At 41.0% G+C, this 21,048-nt stretch overlaps 1 protein-coding gene across 5 annotated transcripts in view; it reads left to right on the top strand.

Moving 5' to 3' along the window:
* TBCK (TBC1 domain containing kinase) overlaps positions 1-21,048 on the top strand; it is an 82,216-nt gene that overhangs the window by 30,255 nt on the left and 30,913 nt on the right. For all 5 annotated transcript variants that reach the window (XM_083456762.1, XM_083456763.1, XM_083456761.1 and 2 more), the window contains 14 exons: positions 32-92; positions 1,271-1,332; positions 2,541-2,602; positions 4,925-5,073; positions 6,997-7,135; positions 8,521-8,620; positions 11,301-11,350; positions 12,031-12,160; positions 12,443-12,541; positions 13,415-13,477; positions 14,657-14,783; positions 15,421-15,471; positions 16,841-16,924; positions 20,747-20,832. In XM_083456762.1, the coding sequence (XP_083312888.1) occupies positions 32-92; positions 1,271-1,332; positions 2,541-2,602; positions 4,925-5,073; positions 6,997-7,135; positions 8,521-8,620; positions 11,301-11,350; positions 12,031-12,160; positions 12,443-12,541; positions 13,415-13,477; positions 14,657-14,783; positions 15,421-15,471; positions 16,841-16,924; positions 20,747-20,832 (1,263 nt within the window). The remainder of the gene's footprint in view (positions 1-31; positions 93-1,270; positions 1,333-2,540; positions 2,603-4,924; positions 5,074-6,996; positions 7,136-8,520; positions 8,621-11,300; positions 11,351-12,030; positions 12,161-12,442; positions 12,542-13,414; positions 13,478-14,656; positions 14,784-15,420; positions 15,472-16,840; positions 16,925-20,746; positions 20,833-21,048) is intronic.

The following is a 21,048-nucleotide window of genomic DNA, read 5'->3' as shown; positions in this document are numbered from 1 at the left end:
CTTTAACCACATACCTTACTGTTGCCTTTAGGGTAGAAAGCTGTTCCAGAGTTTGGATATAGCCGAAAGACTAAAACTTATACTTAATCTTGGTGAGTAATGTGAAAACAGCTGCGGGGCACAAAGACTTCATAAAATCTCAGATGAGTCCAGAGGTCGTGATACTGAATTTGGGAATGTAAATGCTTTCAGTGCATTGGAAAGTTAAACAGAACAGCACTACCCATCGAGAAGAGGATAGTTACTGTTGAAGAGAATTCAACGGTACGGCAAAAGTATGAGCTGCCGCTTATCATGGTGATCTTGACTTCCTGTATTGCACCAAACAATTTGCAAAGGTCAAGGAAGGGATCACTGCTGCTCCAAACAAGCACAAGTCCCAACATAATGCTTGCCTCTGCAGGATAACTTTTGCAGATAATAACCAGCAAGAGGCAAAGAATAGTGCGGCCTGTACCTGTGTGACTGCAGCCAGGTTCTCTTCCTGTCCTTGCTACAGGGTGCTAAGTAGTTGACAACTTCCCTTCTAGTCTTGTGCAGGGAATGCAAGGTACAGTTGACAATAGTTGCCAAGGTTGACCAGTCCTTCACACAGTGATTGGCTCGAAACGGAATAGGTCCTGACCACCTTTGACCCACCTCTTCCCTGCTTCTTGGGGCTGTTCTGACATCTAGGCCATTGCAGATGTCTGGCCATGCCAATCACCAATGCTGAACTGGTCCCGAAAACCCAGCTGTTGTCTGGAAAGCTGTAGCTGGGGCACTTCTAATGGAATAAAACTGAGTTTGTTGGTAGTGCCCTTACGTAATCTTCTCTCCTATTAATCAGTGCATATTTACACTGATTACAAAACTTCACAGTGTTGTCTGATAGAGTAAATTTATTACTGGATTTAGGCGCACGGACCCTTCTCTTACATACATGGCAAGTCGTATGTTAACGAAGCTTAATTGTTAAAAACGTATGAGGAGAAAATATTGTTATTGGTGGGTGGGTGTCTGTTTTTGTGTCTGCTGCTGTCTGCTTTCCTGTTTCAGGTTTGGTGTTGAGCCCCTAAAGCAGTGATAGGCAATCAGTGGCCCTCTAGATGTTGCTGGACTGCACGTCCCATCATCCTTGACCATTGGCCATGCTGGCTGGATCTGAAGGGAGTTGGAGTCCTGCAAGGGCCACAGGTTGCCCACCCCTGCTCTAAGGAGGTGAAATATATTTATCTTTGAACAGTGTTACATTGCCAACATTTGTTCCTCCTCCTCTTCTTATATACAGGATGTGTGGATGATATCATAACAGTCCTAGCTGAAGAACATGGTTGTCTTGACATCATTAAGGTCCGAATATATCCAGCCCTCCCTCTTGCTTGATTATAACTTAACTGTTTGTCAGAGTATTGGATTTCTTCCCTTGAAATGTTTTGTTGTTTTGTTGTTGTTGTTCTAAAATTCATTTCTCTGGCAGTCTTTCATGTTTTAAGTGTGTGTGTGTGTGTGTGTGTGTGTGTTATTGAAAGCTCATCTTACTTGATGAGCTTGATATTTACCTGAGATTATCCAACTTCAAAATAATAATTATACAAGTTTTAAAATAAACCTGAGCAGGCATATGTGAACCATACACAAATCCCACACTTAGTGTTGTTGTTTTTTATTTGTTGAACTGGCACACAGTGGCGAAGTGATAGCAAATTAGATGCTGTTAAGAGTTCAGCTCCCATCCGCCCCCAACACGCATGGCCAGTGTTTAGTTGGAGTTGGAGTCCAAAAACGTCTGGAAGGGACCTTGTTGGCTGCCCCTGCTGCTACAAATCTACTATTTGGTCAGAGTTCAGCGAAAGAAAAAAAAAGTATAGTGGGACTGGGGACGCGGGTGGTGCTTTGGGTTAAACTACAGAGCCTAGGACTTGCTGATCAGAAGGTCAGTGGTTCGAATCCCTGCGACGGGGTGAGCTCCCGTTGCTCGGTCCCTGCTCCTGCCAACCTAGCAGTTTGAAAAGCACGCCAAAAAGTGCAAGTAGATAAATAGGTGCTGCTCCGGTGGGAAGGTAAACGGCGTTTCTGTGCGCTGCTCTGGTTCGCCAGAAGCGGCTTAGTCATGCTGGCCACATGACCCGGAAGCTGTACGCCGGCTCCCTTGGACAATAAAGCGAGATGAGCGCCACAACCCCAGAGTCAGTCACAACTGGACCTAATGGTCAGGGGTCCCTTTACCTTTACCTTTATAGTGGGACTATTGATTTCAAAGTGATTGCTGAGTCTAAATACTCAGGTTGATATCTGCAAAGCTAATGTATGTTCATCATTAATGTGTGTCCGATAAATGAAAGCCCTTCTCTCTTGTCAAAATCAGTATATGATGAAAATTGGTTTATCCACAAATTATATCCAACCCAGAAGATATAGGTTAAACCCTTGGCTCTTAGAATTCAAGAAAAGAATGATCCTGATTGCTTCATTTTGAACTGAAATGCATGCCTGTTTAAATGCTGCACTGAAGTGCATACGCTTGCTTCAACAACGATATCTAAACTTTTATCAATCAGGAACTTCCTGAAAATACTTTAACGCTACTGAAGAAGTGCCTTACATTCCACCCTTCTAAGCGGTGAGTGCCCTTTTAAAGTACAGTGAATAATGATGCTTAAAATAAGGGAAATGCAACTGCCATACTGCAGCCATCTGCTCCTACTTACCTAAAAATGAGAGCCATATATGCCGGTCTATTTTTACGTCGTCTTGCTAATTTTGCAGTTTGTGTCTATTAACAAAGACTCCAGTCCTGTTTATGTTTGTGTAGAGATGACAGTGCCTGGTTAATGTTGGCACAGCCACATCTATGAATCAATTATTTCACAAATTCTGCAAATCCATATTTGCCACCAAGTCATCTGCAGCCAATCATGGATTCCCAAAAGCCATACCTCTGTGAAAACAGTTGTTTGCAAACTTTATGAGTATACTTGTTCTTTTTTTTTCATTCACACCTTATAGATGAGTTTCTATAGATATAATGTGTGGTCTGCAGACTTATCTGTAGCTCCGATCTGGTGGAACGCTCTGTCACAAGAGACTAGGGCCCTGCGGGACTTGACATCTTTCCGCAGGGCCTGCAAGACAAAGCTGTTCCACCAGGCCTTTGGCCAGGGCACAGCCTGACTCCCTCCTTTGGCAATCCTCACAGAACTTCTAGCCCAATGGTTGTCATTAATTTGATTGGAATTAATTTTATAATGAAATGATTTTAGAATGTTTTATCGTTTTACTGTTGTTAGCCGCTCTGAGCCCGGCTTCGGCTGGGGAGGGCGGGATATAAATAAAATTTATTATTATTATTATCATCAGTGACACCACCAGGCATCTGTTCCAGGGGTAGGGTAAGAATGCATGGTTTAGATTCGATCACGTTCCCCTCTTTGCTTAAACAAATGTTCAGTGCTCTTGTCAGTAATCATCCCCAAGGCATGTGCCCATCAGGCGTTAAAAAGCGTAGTTCCACAAGTAGGTAAAAAGCAGCTGGCAGAAGCTTATGTGTGTTTGGCATAAACTGGATGAGGAGGTAAGAAAGTTATGTAGAATTTAAAATACAATTTGCTGTAGCAACTTACGGTATGCTTATTTGCTTTTCTTCCAAGCGTTTTAGACATAAGCTTAATTCACAGGCCACTTCACATGCTACGATTAGCCCTATTTCACAGCTCATAAGAGTGATCACATAAGCAATGTTGTATGCTAGGAGGAAAGACATTCAGTATCTCAGGAGCGACTCCAGTAAATTGGAGGCGCTGAAACAGAAATTCATGTTCATGGAAATTGCTGTTGTGGGGCATAACTTCACCTAAGTAGTTAAATGCACAAACAAGCAACTGATTATAGCTTGAGGGCTGGCTGTATTTTTAGAAGGTAACACAGTTGCAAAACATTGTGGTTGGTAATTATTTTTATAGCCTAGCTAAAAAAAGGAAAAGAATACAGTGGAGACATTAAACTGCTAATTGGGAGAAAAATAAAAGAAATAATGCATCCATGGATTAGGCCTCATTGAACGCACTGAGGTGCCTGGACCTGCCTGCAGCTGCTACCTGGGGGCTTCCATCTGCCTGGACTTTCAGCTGCTGAGAGTAGCTTAGGGACGAGGACCCTATGAAGGCAGGCAGCGTTGGTAACACCTGCTGCCCCAGCTTCTGGGCCAGCTCTATAAAGCCTGTCTTGGGGGTGGGGCCACCGTCCAAAGGGAGACACCAAAGGGTTTGTCCCTTGAGGGGGGGGGCAGCACTTCAGGGGTGGAATGAGGGCATGGGCCAGCCTCTTCGTGGTAAGAGCAGGGGTCAGCAAACTTTTTCAGCAGGGGGCCGGTCCCTCAGACCTTGTGGGGGGCCAGACTATATTTTGAAAAAAATATATGATCAAATTCCTATGCCCCACAAATAACCCAGAGATGCATTTTAAATAAAAGGACACATTCTACTCATGTAAAAACACGCTGATTCCTGGACTGTCCGTGGGCTGGATTTTGAAGGTGATTGGGCCGGATCCAGCTCCTGGCCCTTAGTTTGCCTACCCATGGGTAAGATCAATGTTTTTGAAGGGAATGTTTAAAATTGTTGTTTCAGTTGTTAAGTGTGTTAGTATTAGTTTGCATACGTTAGCATTGTTAATGGTTTTAATTATTTGTTTTATGTATTTTATGTTGTGAACTGCCCTGAGAACCTACAGATAGGGTGGTATGCAAATTTAATAAATAATAATTATAATAATAGTAATAAGGAAACACAGTAGGAAAGCTGCACAAGTTCTTAAATAAAGCAAAAAATGCACATTGTACCACATCTAATTTTACATTTGGATTTTCAAGAGTGTGTTTTCGAAACAGCTGATTTCCAAAAGAGATTTGATTCCCCCCTCCTCCTTCCTTTTTCTTTTTCCTTAGACTTACTCCTGACAGGTTACTGAATGACCCTGTGTTTAGTGAAATCTCATCTTTATACCCAGCCTTCCACAAACCTTCCAGCCTTTTCTCACCCACTTTAAGATGTGCTAACTTAACTCTTCCTGAGGATATTAGCCAGCTGTTTAAAGGTAAAAATGAGGTAACAGATTTAAAGTCTAGGATTAATCATGATCTAATATATATATTTGTCATCATAGGCAAATTTTCAGTTTGCAAGCTGTCGACATAATGTGTCTTTCTGTGTGAATATTTTCTGGTTGTTGAGGAATATTGTGAGCATGTACAGTATGTCTTTAGGCACCATTGGTTTGGTGGCGGAATATATCTTGCAAAGTGGTAGGTGAATTTGGAGAATTGTATCAAAATCTTGGGTTTCCTTCAACAACATCCGTTAGATGACCCCCAATTTAATTCTACAACAATCCTGTGAGGCAAGTCAGATCACAAATTAGCAATTTGTTCAAAGCCACCCTGTTCAAAGCTCTCTGTCCAGCAGTCTTCAATTGCAGGATTCTCCAATAAATAAAAAAAAGGGGTTGGATCCAGATGTCATTTCTTCCAACGGGAGCATCCCTGTCAGCAGAAGGGGAGGAGGAAACATTTGCTGATTTTCCCTTTACATCCCCCAGAAGCACTTCCCACACTCTTCTGGAGGGTTGGGGTGGACCCCCAGGAACAATATGGGAAGGAGAGAAATCAGCCAAGGTTGTCTTCCTCGTGCCAGGGAGGGACTTTCACTAAATCAGGAGCCTCACATAGACAGGAGAAGCCTTTTAGTGTATGAAGGGAGATGACATCCAGAAAAAGAATTTATTTGGTTCATAATACTATGTAGTCTTAAAGTGAAGAAGTGTGCAAAGCTATCTGGGTAGGGGTTTTTTTGTTTTTGGCTTAAAACTGCTTTCCCTTTTGATTTCTGGTATTTCCAAGCTTCTTTGCACTGATCTTTTGTCTTCTCTGGTCCACGTGATCCCAAATCCTTCCACTCCTCAGACATGCCCCGCAACAGTGGAGTAATAATAATAATAATAATAATAATAATAATGTTTATACCACACCCATCTGGCTGGGTCTCCCCAGCCACTCTGGGAGGCTTCCAACAGAATATAAAAACACGATAAAACATTAAACTTTAAAAACTTTCCTAAACAGTGCTACCTTCAGATGTCTTCTAAAAGTCCAATAGTTGTTTATTTCCTTGACATCCAAAGGGAGGGCTTTCCACAGGGCAGGTGCCACTACCAAGAAGGCCTTCTGTCTGGTTCCCTGTAACCTCATGTCTCACAGTGAGGGAACCACCAGAAGGCCCTCGGCGCTGGATCTCAGTGTCCAGGCTGAACGATGGGGGTGGAGACGCTCCTTTGGGTATCATGGGCTGAGGCTGTTTAGGGCTTTAAAGGTTAGCACCAACACTTTGAATTGTGCTTGGAAACGTACTGAAGGTGAAATATCCAAGCTGTGGAGCTAGCGTGCTTATTTTCCCCTCCAACAGTGTTCCTTCCCTTTCTGCCGTAGCCATTCAGCTTGAGCAGGACTTTGGATCTGGCAGTTCTGTTGCTCCAAATTCTCCCTCTTTTTGCCCCAATAGGATTGTTCTGCCCAGCTATCTTTCAGTCAGAGATTGTTGTTAAATTGAAACACACACAAATTTCGGAGGAACTCAGTGAACATTTAGCGTTCTGTTATTTACTGTCACTGCATCCCATTAAACCAGAGGAGAGAAGCCTTTTTTAGGTAACGAAGCATTTAATAAATGTTTCCCTGGTGTATATCATTTCTGCTATCAGATAAAGATGGAGATATTCTGTCACTGCCTGCCCAAGCGACTCCATAGTTTGTCCAGCTGCTTTTGTTTTCCCAGGGATTTTCCATCTAGCACTTCCAAAGGGAAGATCGTTTATCTCTAATAACATGGTCTGAAGAATTGCTCCTCAGACCTATTACTCTGTTTCTAGCAGCAACAGCAACAGTGTTTTCAGTGCTGGGGGAAGGAGGACTGAAAGAGTTGCTGGAAAGTTTATAATGCTGTCTTTGTTGGCTTCTGTTAATAGAGGAAAACTCTGATTACCTAGCAGAAAGGTCGATAGAAGAAGTTTATTATCTCTGGTGCTTGGCTGGAGGAGACTTGGAGAAAGAGCTTGTCAACAAGGAAATCATTCATTCGAAACCACCCATCTGCACTCTTCCCATGTAAGAAACAAAAAAACCCCCGGATTTTAGGAATGGAAGCATGAAGTGAAAAAGTTAAACGATACAGTGAAGTGAAAGTGGCTTTAAAGGGGAAAATAGAAGTCCAGAGTCTGAAAAACAGTTGCAGTGTCAAGCACCATGCAATCCTTTAGAACCATAGCTTGAAAGCAGAGCCACACTTTGCCTGCACAAAATCCCAGTGTTCAATTCCTAGTATCTCCAGGTCGACAGGGTTGGATTAACCATGAAGCAAAATAAGCACGTGCTTAGGGCATCAAGGAAAGGGGGGGGGGCACCACATAAATTTTTCATTGTCATTTTTTTAACATGAATGGTCACAAATTGCTCAGCTGAGCGTTCATTTTTTCAGTTGAAGTATATTCAAAACCCCAACAGAAAAGCTGTGCTGTTGCAACAAGCCAGGCTGCATGCCTTATCTCTACCAAGTGTAGAAGTAGATGTGTTATGTAAGATTCGTTTTGAGGCTTTGATGAAAGGTTTTGCAATCAGAAAATGCAGGAGGAAACTTTTCCAAATATAAATAAAATGGAAGTGTACGAAAATAAACATTAGTTTCCATCTTGTTGTAGGTTGTGTTTTGTTTCAAAAAATTAAATGTTATTTTACAGTTTTTATTTTGAATTGAATATATATGAAGGCACCATATATGTTTTAGGCCTCCAAAGGTCTTAATCTGGCCCTACAGGCAGGACAAGGAAATAGTTCTCTGCGAATCCTTGGAGAGCCGCCAGTCAATGTATACAATACTTTAATATGTCTCCAAACCAGTGTTGGCTCTAGATGATATGGAACCTGAAGGGGGGATTTTTTTTTGGGGGGGGGGGACTGAATTGGCAATTCCTGCCTGCCATTCAATGGCTGGTCTCCAAATCCTGGGGTTGGGCACATGATTTCATTGTTTTTAAAGACTCATTTAAACGAAGGCTTGCTCATCAGTGACTTGCATCCCAATTTTAGCTTGCAGAATTTGCTCTGTTCCTGTTTAAACTTCTGCTTTAAATTCCCAGCTCAGCTCAAATAAACTTCATTTAGGTGCAAGCTTCCCTAAATCTGAAGGCGAGCAAAATGCTATCTATATCAAATGCCAGTGGAAATAAAACAGAAGCACCCCCATTCAAAACAAGACAAGGATTGGAGTTGGGAGAAATTGCCCTTTCCCCCCAAAAACCAGCAAGGGTTCATGTAAACTAGATGTAGTAATTTGGGGGTTTGATTCAGTATTTTATTCACCATTATTCAGCCCCTCTAGTGCCTATATAAATATATACCTTTAGATATAAAATAGGACCTATATAAAGATGTCTTCATGAAAATCTATCTTCTCAAATCATTTTGATCTGTGACTTTTTTCCCTTTCTTCCTAGTTTTCTGTTTGAGGATGGGGAGAGCTTTGGACAAGGGCGGGATAGAAGCTTCCTTTTCGACGACACAACTGTGACTCTCTCCCTCTGCCAGCTCAGAAACGTAAGAATAATAGAATCACAGAACTGTAGAATTGGAAGGGAACCTGAGGATCATCTAGTCCAACCCCCTTTCATTACAGGAATATGCAGCTGTCCCACATGGCAACCTGCAACCTTGGTATTATTAGCACCACGCTCTAACCAGCTGAGCTATCCATGTGCTGAAATATTTGCAGTTTATATATTTTCCTGACCAAGAATGTAAATGGTTGCAGAAAAAGGGGTGTCTCAAACTGAGCCAGTGGTCTTAAGTTAGTCATGTCTGTTGATTTCAGTGCATCTTCTCTGACTATGACTTAGTGGATGCTACCCCCCAGAGCTTTCAAAATACATGAGCACATCTCATTTTTCTCCTCTCTTTTCCCCATTCAATTTTCATTATTTAATTACAAATTCACTTACTCATTTGCTTTTGTTGGAATGCAGTAACTTAGTCATCTTGTCATAGCGGTTTAAGACTGAACTCAGGCTTAGAACTTTTCTTTATTTTGGTCTTAAGTTTTTATAAAATGTGTTTGCCATGTTTAGGAATCAGATGGAGTATTCTTAACATTGCTGCAAAAGTTTGACATTTGCGGGGTTCTGAATCATTACTAGCCGAGGGGGTATGGAGAGAATTAGGAGATTCATGAAGATATTTAAATCTGTGTGCTATTTTTTGTTAGTCTGTTTGACAATGTTCATAATTCATCTGCATAAACTGCGTGATAGGGTATTCCAGACCCTGACTGGGAGGTCCATTTTGATGGTTTTTCACAATTTCTTGAAAGAATTTCTCTCCCAACAGCCATTTGATATCAATCTGATGATTTTGAACTCTTGACTTCGTAGAGCTGAGCTTTGTGGTGTTCAGTTTTATTGTGAACGTCTTCTACTTCTTGGTCTTTTTATTTTTAAGTTCCCTTATGCATTTTTTTTTAAACAAACAGGGTGGGATAGAAGTGTTTACATAAATCCATATGTAACTTGAACAAAAAAATTAAAAGCAGTCATTTTATGAACAACAAAAGGAAACATGAAAACATTTGTTTAGTGTATTAACAGACATTCTGTGTTTTTCATCAACACATAAAAATCTGAACAAATAAAAGACTTTTGTTATTTCGCTGAGCTTTTCCTCACATTGAAATGCCAGTAGAAATTGATATATATGCTAAATACAGAGAACTTTCTCTTTGGGGAAGATCTGGTCTGACTCTCACTAATCTCCTAGCCAAACTTTGCAGTATTAGCTGAACGATTTTCTTTAGCAATTGGAATTCTCCAAGCCCTGCTGCTGGAATAGACTGTAATCAAAAGAGGATCAGTGCTGCATGATGTAAAGAGTTTTAAACTGCACTGCAAATCCCAAGAGAAGATTGTGCTGCAGTTTCTGACTAGGGCATGAATTGTATAAGAACATAGTCCAAAAGGTGATATTAAACTTAATCACGCTGCACCCCAGACTCAAGTTAATTTAACACCTGATCTTTGGGGCTATAGGCAGCAGAGCCCTGGCAGCTTCAAAAGACCACCATCACCTTAGTAGTTTTATTAATTTGATTTATTTTATTTCAGTGTACGTTTTTCAGGTTGCATCAGAACATTTTCTGATGCCCGAGCGAGTGATCTAATTTAGCATGTTTATTTTCCTTGTGTTTAGTAAACAAAGCTAAATATGTTGAAAGTACCAGGCTTAACCAGGCTTATATTTGCAGTTGGCATCCATCCATGCTTCCAAAGGAACTTAGGAAATGGATTCTTCTTCCTCTCTCTCTCTGTTTGTTTGTGTGTGTGTTTGTGTGTGTGTCATCATGACTTGAATATAATAACTTGCAGCCTTTGGTAGGAAAATCCATAGAGGATAAGGCTAATATCCTTTTAGAGGGATTTCACAATCTCACAGCCCAGGCCCAAGCCTTAGTTGTGGTTAAGGGATAGCTAGTACTATGCCTTCACCTGTTTAAATAGCTAATTTTGTTTCTTTTGACCCTTTTTTGAGGGCTAAATGAGCAAGAATTGTTTCTGAAGGCTCAAACAAGCAAGATAGTATTTTGAAATCATGTCCAAGATAAACACAGAGTAGATTAGGCTTCTCAGATCTGGTGCCCTCCAAATGTTTTTGAGCTTTCATCCATCATCCCTGATCATGCTGGCTTGGGCTGTTGGGAGTTGTAGGTCTCAACATCTGAACAACGCCAAGTTAGGGAAGGCTGGAATAGATAACTGACTTGACAAAATGGTCGTTGTTGCTGTCGGCATTTTTCAGTGGTCGAGATGCCAGCTGGCTAGCCCCCAGCTGGATCATGCCCTTCCAGCCATGACGAACCCCCGACCTCTGGTGCGACGTAAATCAGCGACTCAGACTTCAAAGCCTGAGCACACTATATCAGCAGAGCATACTGCTCAAACAGAAGAGGCATGAGGCTTGTGGAAACATACTAACAAGCTACAGATTTATTAAGCATAAATCAGGACAAAAGAAACATGTCGTCTCTCTTTCCGTCTCCTCAGAGAGAGAGAGTCAAAAGCAAAAGCAATACACCACGGAAGTTCCCAGCAAACTGTGCTGGAATGTAAACAGACATGTGACACGCAACAGTTCCATGTCAGCAACTAAAGGTGGAATGGAAATTTCCAACAATTGTTTCCTTACATTAAATGCAGAATGTAATTTTGAGTGTTTTTGTGACCTTCCACAGAGGCTGAAAGATGTCAGTGGAGAAGCGTTTTATCCATTGCTTGAAGATGAGTAAGTACATAGAATAAGCCATTTTCTTTGAGATCTTAGACTAGGGGTGGCTAACATCTCGTGTGGGAATATGTGTGAGTCTGGAATGCGGCCCCCAAGGGGTTGACCAATGATGAATGTGGCCCTCGAGTCGAAAAAGGGTAGCATCCATTGGGCTATGGTATTCCTGTCCACTCTGCCTATTTCTTGGTGATCTGTGTGACTGGCATATCAGAAGGAAAATACTAGTTTAAAGTAGAGGTCAGTGCTCTAAACAATTTGTTTACTGTTGGATCATTGAGATTTTTGGAATGTTTCCCGCTGGTCAGGATTGTGAAGCAGCAGAGGTCATTGATCCATTTTGGGTTCTGTTGTGGGAACAGAAACCCTTGCTTTCATTAGATTAGCCCCCAGCTTTAAATAAAACTGCTGAGTAGACAGGTATGATGTTCAGAGCTAGTAATATATTTCTATCTAGCATGTTATTTATTGATCATTGCAAAAAAAAAGTATTCTGACTTATAAATTATGAGATTGTCTCCATTTAGAATAAGAGAGTAAGAGAATTGATTTCACTTTTGAGTATGTGTGATGATGATCTTAATTGCTTCACCTTTTCGAATTTCTTCTATAGTTAATTCAGTGTATTGGGGCAAAAGAAATAAAATAAATCACAACCACATCCTCTATTATCTTTTCAGCCAGTCAAATATACCCCATTCAAACAGTAATAATGAATTATCTGCTGCTGCTAATCTTCCTCTTATTATCCGAGAGCGGGATACAGAATACCAGCTAAACAGAATTGTCCTTTTTGACAGGCTGCTGAAGGTGCGTAGCACTAACAAAATTTGTATACAATTTCCCTCATATACTGTGTTTATATCTTCATTTTGCCCTCAATGCTTCCTGCAGTGAGCTACGATATATGTCTCATTCATTTCTCTTTAGACGTCAACACCAGGTGTGTTTCTTAAGAATCTGTATGTGGATGTACATGTTTGTGTGTATATTATTATTATTATTATAAAAGATATAGATTCAAACAGTATAGAAATACAAGATGCAATTTGAAAATATTTCCAGTCCTGTAAAATGATATGTTGTCTCCAGGCCTATCCATACAAAAAAAATCAAATTTGGAAAGAAGCCAGAGTCGACATTCCTCCACTAATGAGAGGTCTAACGTGGGCTGCCTTACTTGGAGTAGAGGTAAGAATGAGAGAGAGAGAGAGAGAGAGAGAGAGAGAGATTCTTAATTGCAAACTGCAGAGGCTGCTGATAAGAACTGTGCAATGACTGCAGTTTCCCTGAGAGATAGCTGAATAATGTTTTGCCCAACTTCCCTACTCCTACAGAGATACAGGAGCAGGCTTAGTTGGAAGAAAGGAAAACCATTCAGTGGGATTGTGGTGTGCGCATGCGGGCATGAACATATATGCAAGATACGGCTTGATGAGGAAATAGCCCTTCCTTACTCTTGAATCCTGTTTTTGGGGAGAGGCAGAGCATTTATTATTCCAGTTTTTATACCGCATTTTCACAGAAATGTGCCCAAAACAGCTCACAATATGGTTGCATCATTTAATTCAGAACGCCCCCCCCCCATTCTCTCCCCAACACCACCAGTCCCATCCAAGTGTAGTCTTTCCTTTCTCCCACTCCACTTCTCAGCATTCAGTCTCTTTGTGTGTTTGGAGTGGGGTAAAGTTCTGGATGAAAAGATACTTTGCCCCTGTTCCAGGCAATATGTATGGGGGAAGCATGCCCATATGGCGTGCTTGTCCTAGTTTTGACATCCACACAGGGTCACAAGTGTCCGAAAACAGCCTGTGGCCATGAAATTGTAGAGTTTGTCACTGTATTTTAGTTAAGGAATTGTGCATTGTTCCGAGAGAAGGGTTTGGGTGATGGGCGGGGAGAGCCAGAGAATAATTTGGACCACTTGCCAAAACTCCCATCAGAACCCTGCATGAATGAGTTTTGCTGGCATTTCTGTTAGTGCCGCATTTGTAGCATTACTTCTAGCAATGAGTTCAGTTGCACATGTAGGTTCTTACCGCTTTGATGTCTTATGGGTTTTAGGGTGACATTCAAGCAAAGTATGACGCTATTGACAAGGACACTCCAATTCCTACAGATAGACAAGTAAGAGTCTTCTCTTCATATGATCACCTGTGTAATTATGAAAATACATTCAAGTACAGTGGTGCCTCACAAGACGAAAAGAATCCGTTCCGTGAGTCTCTTCGTCTAGCGGTTTTTTCGTCTTGCAAAGCAAGACGATTAGCGGATTAGTGCTATTAGCGGTTTAGCGGCTATTAAAGGCTTAAGGGATTAGTGGATTAGCTGCTAAAAGGCTATTAGCAGCTTAGTGCCTTAGAAAAAGGGGGTGGGGAGCGGGGAAAAAACCCCAGGAATCGCAAGACATTTTCGTCTTGCGAAGCAAGCCCATAGAGAAATTCGTCCTGCGAAGCACCTCCAAAACGGAAAACCCTTTCGTCTAGCGGGTTTTCCGTCTTGCGAGGCATTCGTCTTGCGGGGCACCACTGTACAACTTAATTATTGGACAGATAATAAAATAAACTTTCTGGCACACAAAACCCTTCACAATGTATAGTGGTACCTCGGGTTAAGTACTTAATTTGTTCCAGAGGTCCGTTCTTAACCTGAAACTGTTCTTAACCTGAAGCACTACTGTAGCTAATGGGGCCTCTTGCTGCCGCCGCACTGCTGGATCACGATTTCTGTTCTCATCCTGAAGCAAAGTTCTTAACCCGAGGTACTCGTTCTGGGTTAGCGGAGTCTGTAACCTGAAGCGTATGTAACCCAAGGTACCACTGTACTTCAAAAGAGTAATAGAACAATAAAATCTATTAGAATCCTTCATCTGTATGGTTCTGCTGAAGAGGGAGACTGTTTGTGCTGGTGTGCATTTGCCCAATAACATGTATGCGCCTGAGTGTGAGGTGGCCCCTATTGACAAGAGTTTTGGGATGCCAGTGGAAAAATGTTACCCTCAACAACACCAAGATACCCTATGGGTTTGTGGCATAATCGACCTATTTGTGCTCTCTTAGGTGGCTTTTGCACAAAACTTTCCTTATTTCCCATGACTTCTTCCATTCTCCCATTCAGTGATATGCAAAGAACAGCAGTTTTGGGAGGGCATCTTCTCAGATCCACCCTGGAACTAGTATGGGAGACTAAAACAGATGCCTGCTTTGAACTCTACGAACCCAGAGCGGAATTGAGCATACATTCCACTTTGGAGCTTTGTTATAGTACTTCTCTCACCCTCCTTTTCTGTGCTTGCCTATATCGTAGATTGAAGTTGACATTCCTCGCTGCCATCAGTATGATGAATTGCTGTCATCGCCGGAGGGTCACGCAAAATTTAGACGGGTACTGAAAGCATGGGTAGTTTCGCATCCCGGTCTTGTATATTGGCAAGGTTAGTTCAGCTGACTTACTATGCTGAGGAATTATTTTTTTTTTTAATCTTAAATTTACTTAAGCAATCAGGACCATATTTTATGTTTTCTTTCTATGCTGTAGAATAAACCACAATAACATATATATATATATTTAGCTTTAGATGTAAGAAATGCAGTAATTCAATCTGTTGGCTTTAAAAAAACAAACCCGAGTTTTGTGAATTTTCATGGAATTAAGAATTGTTGATTCTTCTGTTTTTTTCATGCTGTGCTTTAAAATATCAGTTAGATTATTTCCACATAGTGAATAAATTGTAGCTAAACAGAGTAATGATCAACATCTCAATTACACCTTTAAGTAATGATTTATAGAATGTAATATACCTGGAGTTTTTCTGCAGTTGGTGGACATTACAGATGTGGGGGGGGGGGCAGACAAGTAAAATAAATTTTACTTCAGGATCGCTTCACACATTATGCTTTTTGAGGCAAATGCATATTGCTGCATGCGAGAAACACTTGAAAAAATATACACATTCTCTATACAGAGCATATGGCTGTGTTGGGGTGAGTGAAGTAAAACTGAGGACTGTGTAATATCTGGCAAATCACATTAACATCATTGGTGCATTCATTTGTTTTCGTCCCTTGTAGGTCTTGACTCCCTTTGTGCGCCGTTCTTATACTTGAATTTCAACAATGAAGGTAAGCATTTTCCACTCTTAGTTTGTTGTTCTCTCCAGACGAGATGTCTGCTGTTTCCCATCTCTCATCTCTCCTCATCCTGTAAATAGTTCCTGCATGCGCCGAACTCCAGAAACTACATAGACAGGATGTCTCATATAATATTGTCACAACTGCTCCCTCATACCTGGCTTCCGTGGTTCACCGGTAATGTAGGGATTTCAGTAACATGAGAACCAGCTGGTTCATTGCTTACTAGCATAACTTGGATTGCTGTTGCTAACATGAGAATATGCACATGATTTCTGCTGTACTTCTGATGCTTTGTTATGCCATTGTTGCTTATTCTTTTTAAGCCGCTTTGGTATTCATTACATAGAAAGCAGCATAGAAATACAGTCAACCAGTCATTCACCATCAAAAGAATGTTTGTGTAGATGCATTGTACAGAGATCATACGGCTTGGGAACATTGCTAATCGCTTCCACCACATCCTGTGTTGATCTGATGCGAAACTCATTACGGAACATAGTTGGGTGTTTTATGTACGTGAAGAAGGCTATTATATGTGTTATATGTGTGTTAATGAGGATGCGGGTGGCGCTGTGGGTTAAACCACAGAGCCTAGGACTTGCCGATCAGAAGGTCGGCGGTTCGAATCCCCGTTGCTCGGTCCCTGCTCCTGCCAACCTAGCAGTTCGAAAGCACGGCAAAGTGCAAGTAGATAAATAGGTACCGCTCTGGCGGGAAGGTAAACGGTGTTTCTGTGCGCTGCTCTGGTTCGCCAGAAGTGGCTTAGTCATGCTGGCCACATGACACGGAGGCTGTACTCCGGCTCCCTCGGCCAATAAAGTGAGATGAGCGCCGCAACCCCAGAGTCGGCCACAACTGGACCTAATGGTCAGGGGTCCCTTTACCTTTATATGTGTTAATATAGGTGCCCCTTTGTCAGGTCCCTGATACACTTGCTGGTGCCCTGGCTTGGAAAAATGCAGGGAAATGTTCTAGCAGAAACCGATTGCCCACCTACTTCTGGCATCTCCCCTTTGTAAGCCTTCTCACTTCTGACTGGGGTGGGTTATGGGAGTGTGGTATAGGTGGGGAGGGTCTCTGAAAATCAGAGGAGGTGCTGTACACAAGCAGAGTCTTACCTTTGGAAGAGAATTTTCAGGGGTTTGCTGGGGAAAGGGGAGGGTGGGAAAGTGACTTCTGCATGCTTTACGCAAGACACAACCCTCTTTTTTTCATGGGTAGTTGTTAATTTTTGCAAATGTTTTTAAAATTACAGGAGCCTTTCGCATTCACAATGTAGCTTATGAAATAAAGTGTAATTTTACTGTAACAGTAATAATGTTATCTTTTCCTAATTATCTCCTCTTCTTTTTTAAAGCCCTGGCCTATGCCTGTATGTCTGCCTTTATTCCAAAATACCTGTATAACTTCTTTCTGAAAGACAATTCTCATGTGATTCAAGGTAGGTTTTCTGTTGAACCTCCTTTTTAGAAGTCTGCCTTGATAGGTCTTATATAGCTTTACATGTATAGGGAGGTATTCAACTAAATTTTAACTGAGAGTAGACCATTGAAATTAATGGACCTAACTTAGTCATGTTCATTAATTTTAGTGGGTCCGCTCTGTCTCCACACTGTACATCATCTTCAACGCCTCTCTCGTTAATATATTATAACAGTATAGGGTGATTGTTAGATGTTAGCCATACTTAAATGAGATCAATTGAAATCAATCAAAAAGTAACTTAAATCCACTTATTTCAATGGTTTTGCTCCAAGTATGACTTAGAGCAGGGCTGTCCAACAAGTCGGTCGCAATCTACTGGTCGATTGCGGGATGCCCCTGCTCAATCCTGCTCAATCGCTGGAGCCTCCCTCTAAAAAACTTGGACAGCCCTGACTTAGAGGATATAGTGGGTAATATGTGACTGCTATTTGTTAGTATGGTTCTGATCATCTCCATCAGATTCTGGGTGGTATTCAACCACGTTCTCTTCAGAACAGACCCACTAAAAGCTTATACCGTGGGGAAATCTTTACTTCCTCTCTCATACCACTAGAGCTCAAGGATGTCCACTGAGGCTGAATGTTCAAAGACTCGGGACAGACAAAAGAACATAATTCTTCACGCATTACATAATTAAATTGTGGAACTCACTCCTACATGAAACAGTGATGGTCACGCAACTTGGATGGCTTTAAAAGAGGATGAGATACAAGAGTTTGTTAAAATTTAGGCTTAGCAGCTTGTTAGATCAACGCAGATTTAATTAATGCACTTTTTATTATTTCCAGTTTCATTTATAAGAATTTTAACTGCTATTGTGTATGTAGTATCTTCATTACTCTTCCTTAGGCAGAGGTTCTTTTCTAACATTGATACCTTGTGACCCTTTTAACTGGCGATTGAACCTGACTCCTAGTGTGTGCAAAATACATACAGTACTCTGGTGCTGACTTTTCCTCAAAGGTAGAGCCTTCTCCCTCCCCAGCAGCTTGTGCTTCTTTCCTGCATATGAAACAAATTGGAGAAAATATAGAAATGGCACATGTAGCAGATCCAAACGACTTCTTTTAAAGTCAGACGCTTATGGTGCCTTTTGAAAATTCCTGAAAAATATATCTGTAGCTCAGTCTGGAAATACCCTCATGGCTCTTGGCACTTAGAAGCTGTTGAAACTGTAATGCAAATAGCAAGACAAGATGAGGTGTGGTCAGGAGGGTGACAAGAAAAAACCTCCAGTGCAAACACAATCTATGTCTCATTTCTGGAAGGAAAATAGACCTGTGTGTGTTTAAGTATTCTACAAAGGAATAAAGTTGATGGGACTAGTATTTTTTACAAAAAAAAAACAGAAGCGGAAATAACAGAAGATAAAAAAAAACCCTGTTTAGTTTGGAAATAGCATGCTTTAAGGTTAGATAATAGAACTGTAATTTAATTGTACGGGGTAAACAACTTAAGAACTTCCTGCTCTATACGCTTTCATAAAAGCTTAGAGATGTTTAAAGGATGAAAGAAACTAGTTTTGTAAATGGAAAACTTTATATTTGGAAGTGTCCCTCCTCCCAGACATTTAGTCTACTCATGGTACAGTGGTACCTTGGGTTAAGTACTTAATTTGTTCCGGAGGTCCATTCTTAACCTGAAACTGTTCTTAACCTGAAGCACCACTTTAGCTAATGGGGCCTCCTGCTGCTGCCACGCCGCCGGAGCACAATTTCTGTTCTCATCCTGAAGCAAAGTACTTAACCCGAGGTAATATTTCTGGGTTAGCAGAGTCTGTAACCTGAAGTGTATGTAACCTGAAGCGTATGTAACCTGAGGTACCACTGTATTTGCACCACTTGAAATAAAAAATGGCAGTCTTTTATGAGTCTTTTCCAATATATAAATCGATACAGGTTTCAGGAGGCCACAGTGGTGCTTTGTTAGAAAGCCCGTGAGTGACTGTTCCTAAACCCCTGAATATTCAAGGGGTGGTTCTTAAAGGCATCAGCCCCACACAGTGGCCTTCAAAGTAAATTTGGGCTATTGATAGGTTCACAATCCAGCCAGCGTCACATGGGGACGCTGATTGTATGAATCACCAGTACTTCTTGTGGCTAAACATACGTGATTACAGTAGTTCAAAGAAGTGTGACTTGTTATTGCACAAAATTGTGACTGCTGCGTATATGGATCCCACATTGAAGCATGAGTTTAGAAATCAGTGCCTCCCTGCACTTTTGGTTGCAAGTCTTTGACAGCCCCTAACTATTAAGGTGTCTGTAGTATGGGAACTGCCAGCCTTAAGATGAGGGGTACGCATAGTATCATCACTTTTTTGTCGATGTGTCGCACACAGCCTTGGTATAGGCTTTTTCAGATTTTGAGAATGCAAAACCTGTTGAAAGTTTACAGCTAAAATATACTGAAGGAATAATTTGTATCATCTAAGCTAATGCTGTTTGGCTGATCCCAGCCAATAGATTTTCATGGAAAGACGTGTGCCTTCAATAGACACTTAATTAACCATGTAATCCCACAAAGCAATTATATTTTATGAGCCTTGCTGTTCAAATAAAGATGGTATTTAACAAGGTATAGCATATCCATCTAGAACCACTGAAGGCACGAATCCCTTGTTTGAAAAGAAATGTGCTTTTAGGAAACTAATTGTACATTTGTTTTCATCAGCACATAGCCGAGTTTATGCGATTAGTCGCTTTAAATACTTTACCTGTGGTTGGTGAATTCATTAGCAACGTAAATATGTTAACACTACATTCGGAGAAAGGTATATAAATTAAGGATCGTTTCAGGGGCTTAGAGATAATGCAGTACTGAAGGATCACGTGGGTTTTCATACCAAAATAAAAGTACTCCCCAAAGCTCTGAGGCAAAAATAGAAGTAAGAATGCATTTTATTTATTAAATTTCTTTACAGTACTCCTTTTCACCCGAGGATCACAGGCTGGTTAAAACACAAAAATACATAATGGTGACAAGCAAAAACAGTAACTCCCTACAGTTTAAAAGGCCATGGATTATTTAATTAGCTATAAGTAGCAGGGTGCTATTGTGGTCACATCCTGCTTATGGACTTCCCATTGGCATCTGGTGGACCACTGAGAGAACAGGATGCTGGACTAGGTAGACCTTTGATCTGGTCCAGTATGGCTCCTACAACTGATGGACTGAGCATCAATTGACTGTAAAAAACCTGGTTTGTAGAAAACACTGATCTTATGAGAAGATACACTAATATTTTATTGGAAGTGCTACATAGAAACCAGGAGATCAAAATATCAAGCACCATAAATATGTTCAATGATCCTTTATGTATCATGATTGGTATAAAACAGATGGCCATAAACTGCTCCTCGCTACCGTCACAAATACTATCATAATCACACACCTGGCAAGCACAGATTAAAAGTAAATTATTTTTAACATCTGAAGTAAACTTTCTAACAGCATGTCAAAGTGCTTAATGTTGTCCTATTAAAGAGGATGTAAAATGTATGGATACGGAAATCATGTACATACAAACTGCACATATGTATAAAATCTACTTCAATGTTTGTGTGTCCCCCCCCCCCTTTTCCCCTTCTTTTAAGGGAAGGGAATAAATAATGAAACATAATATTGATGTGATTGCAGTAAATATTTTGAGCTTGTTTCCTTGTGTTCTCTTTGTAATAGGGGATTCCACCAAGCAGACTTAGTTTCTGATCCCTAAGGCCTAAATTCCGAGTGAAAGGTTTTCTAATATGTCTTTCCTTTTCTATCGCTCTTCCAGAATACCTGACAGTTTTCTCCCAGATGATTGCATTCCATGACCCCGAGCTGAGTAACCATCTCAACGAAATTGGCTTCATTCCAGATGTAAGTGGAAATGCTTCTTGTGCGTTTTTAATGAATAGCAGTAGGGAAAGGGAAAGTGGGGTCAGTCTCAAAGGTTTGTTTCCGCATATCAGAACCCAAAACAAATTTGATGCAAGAAACCTTCAGAACCTGATAGGAGCTGCCGCTGCAATTAGTTGGCGTTGTACCACTTAACATGCTATCACTGTCAAATCAGTATAGTGTGGTGGAATTCAG

The sequence above is a fragment of the Podarcis tiliguerta genome (genome assembly GCF_965153285.1).
Source record: "Podarcis tiliguerta genome assembly, chromosome: 9".
In the NCBI taxonomy this organism is placed as follows: Eukaryota; Metazoa; Chordata; class Lepidosauria; order Squamata; family Lacertidae; genus Podarcis; species Podarcis tiliguerta.
The sequence above is the reverse complement of the archived record's forward strand: the minus strand, read 5'-3'. Positions and strand labels throughout refer to the sequence as shown.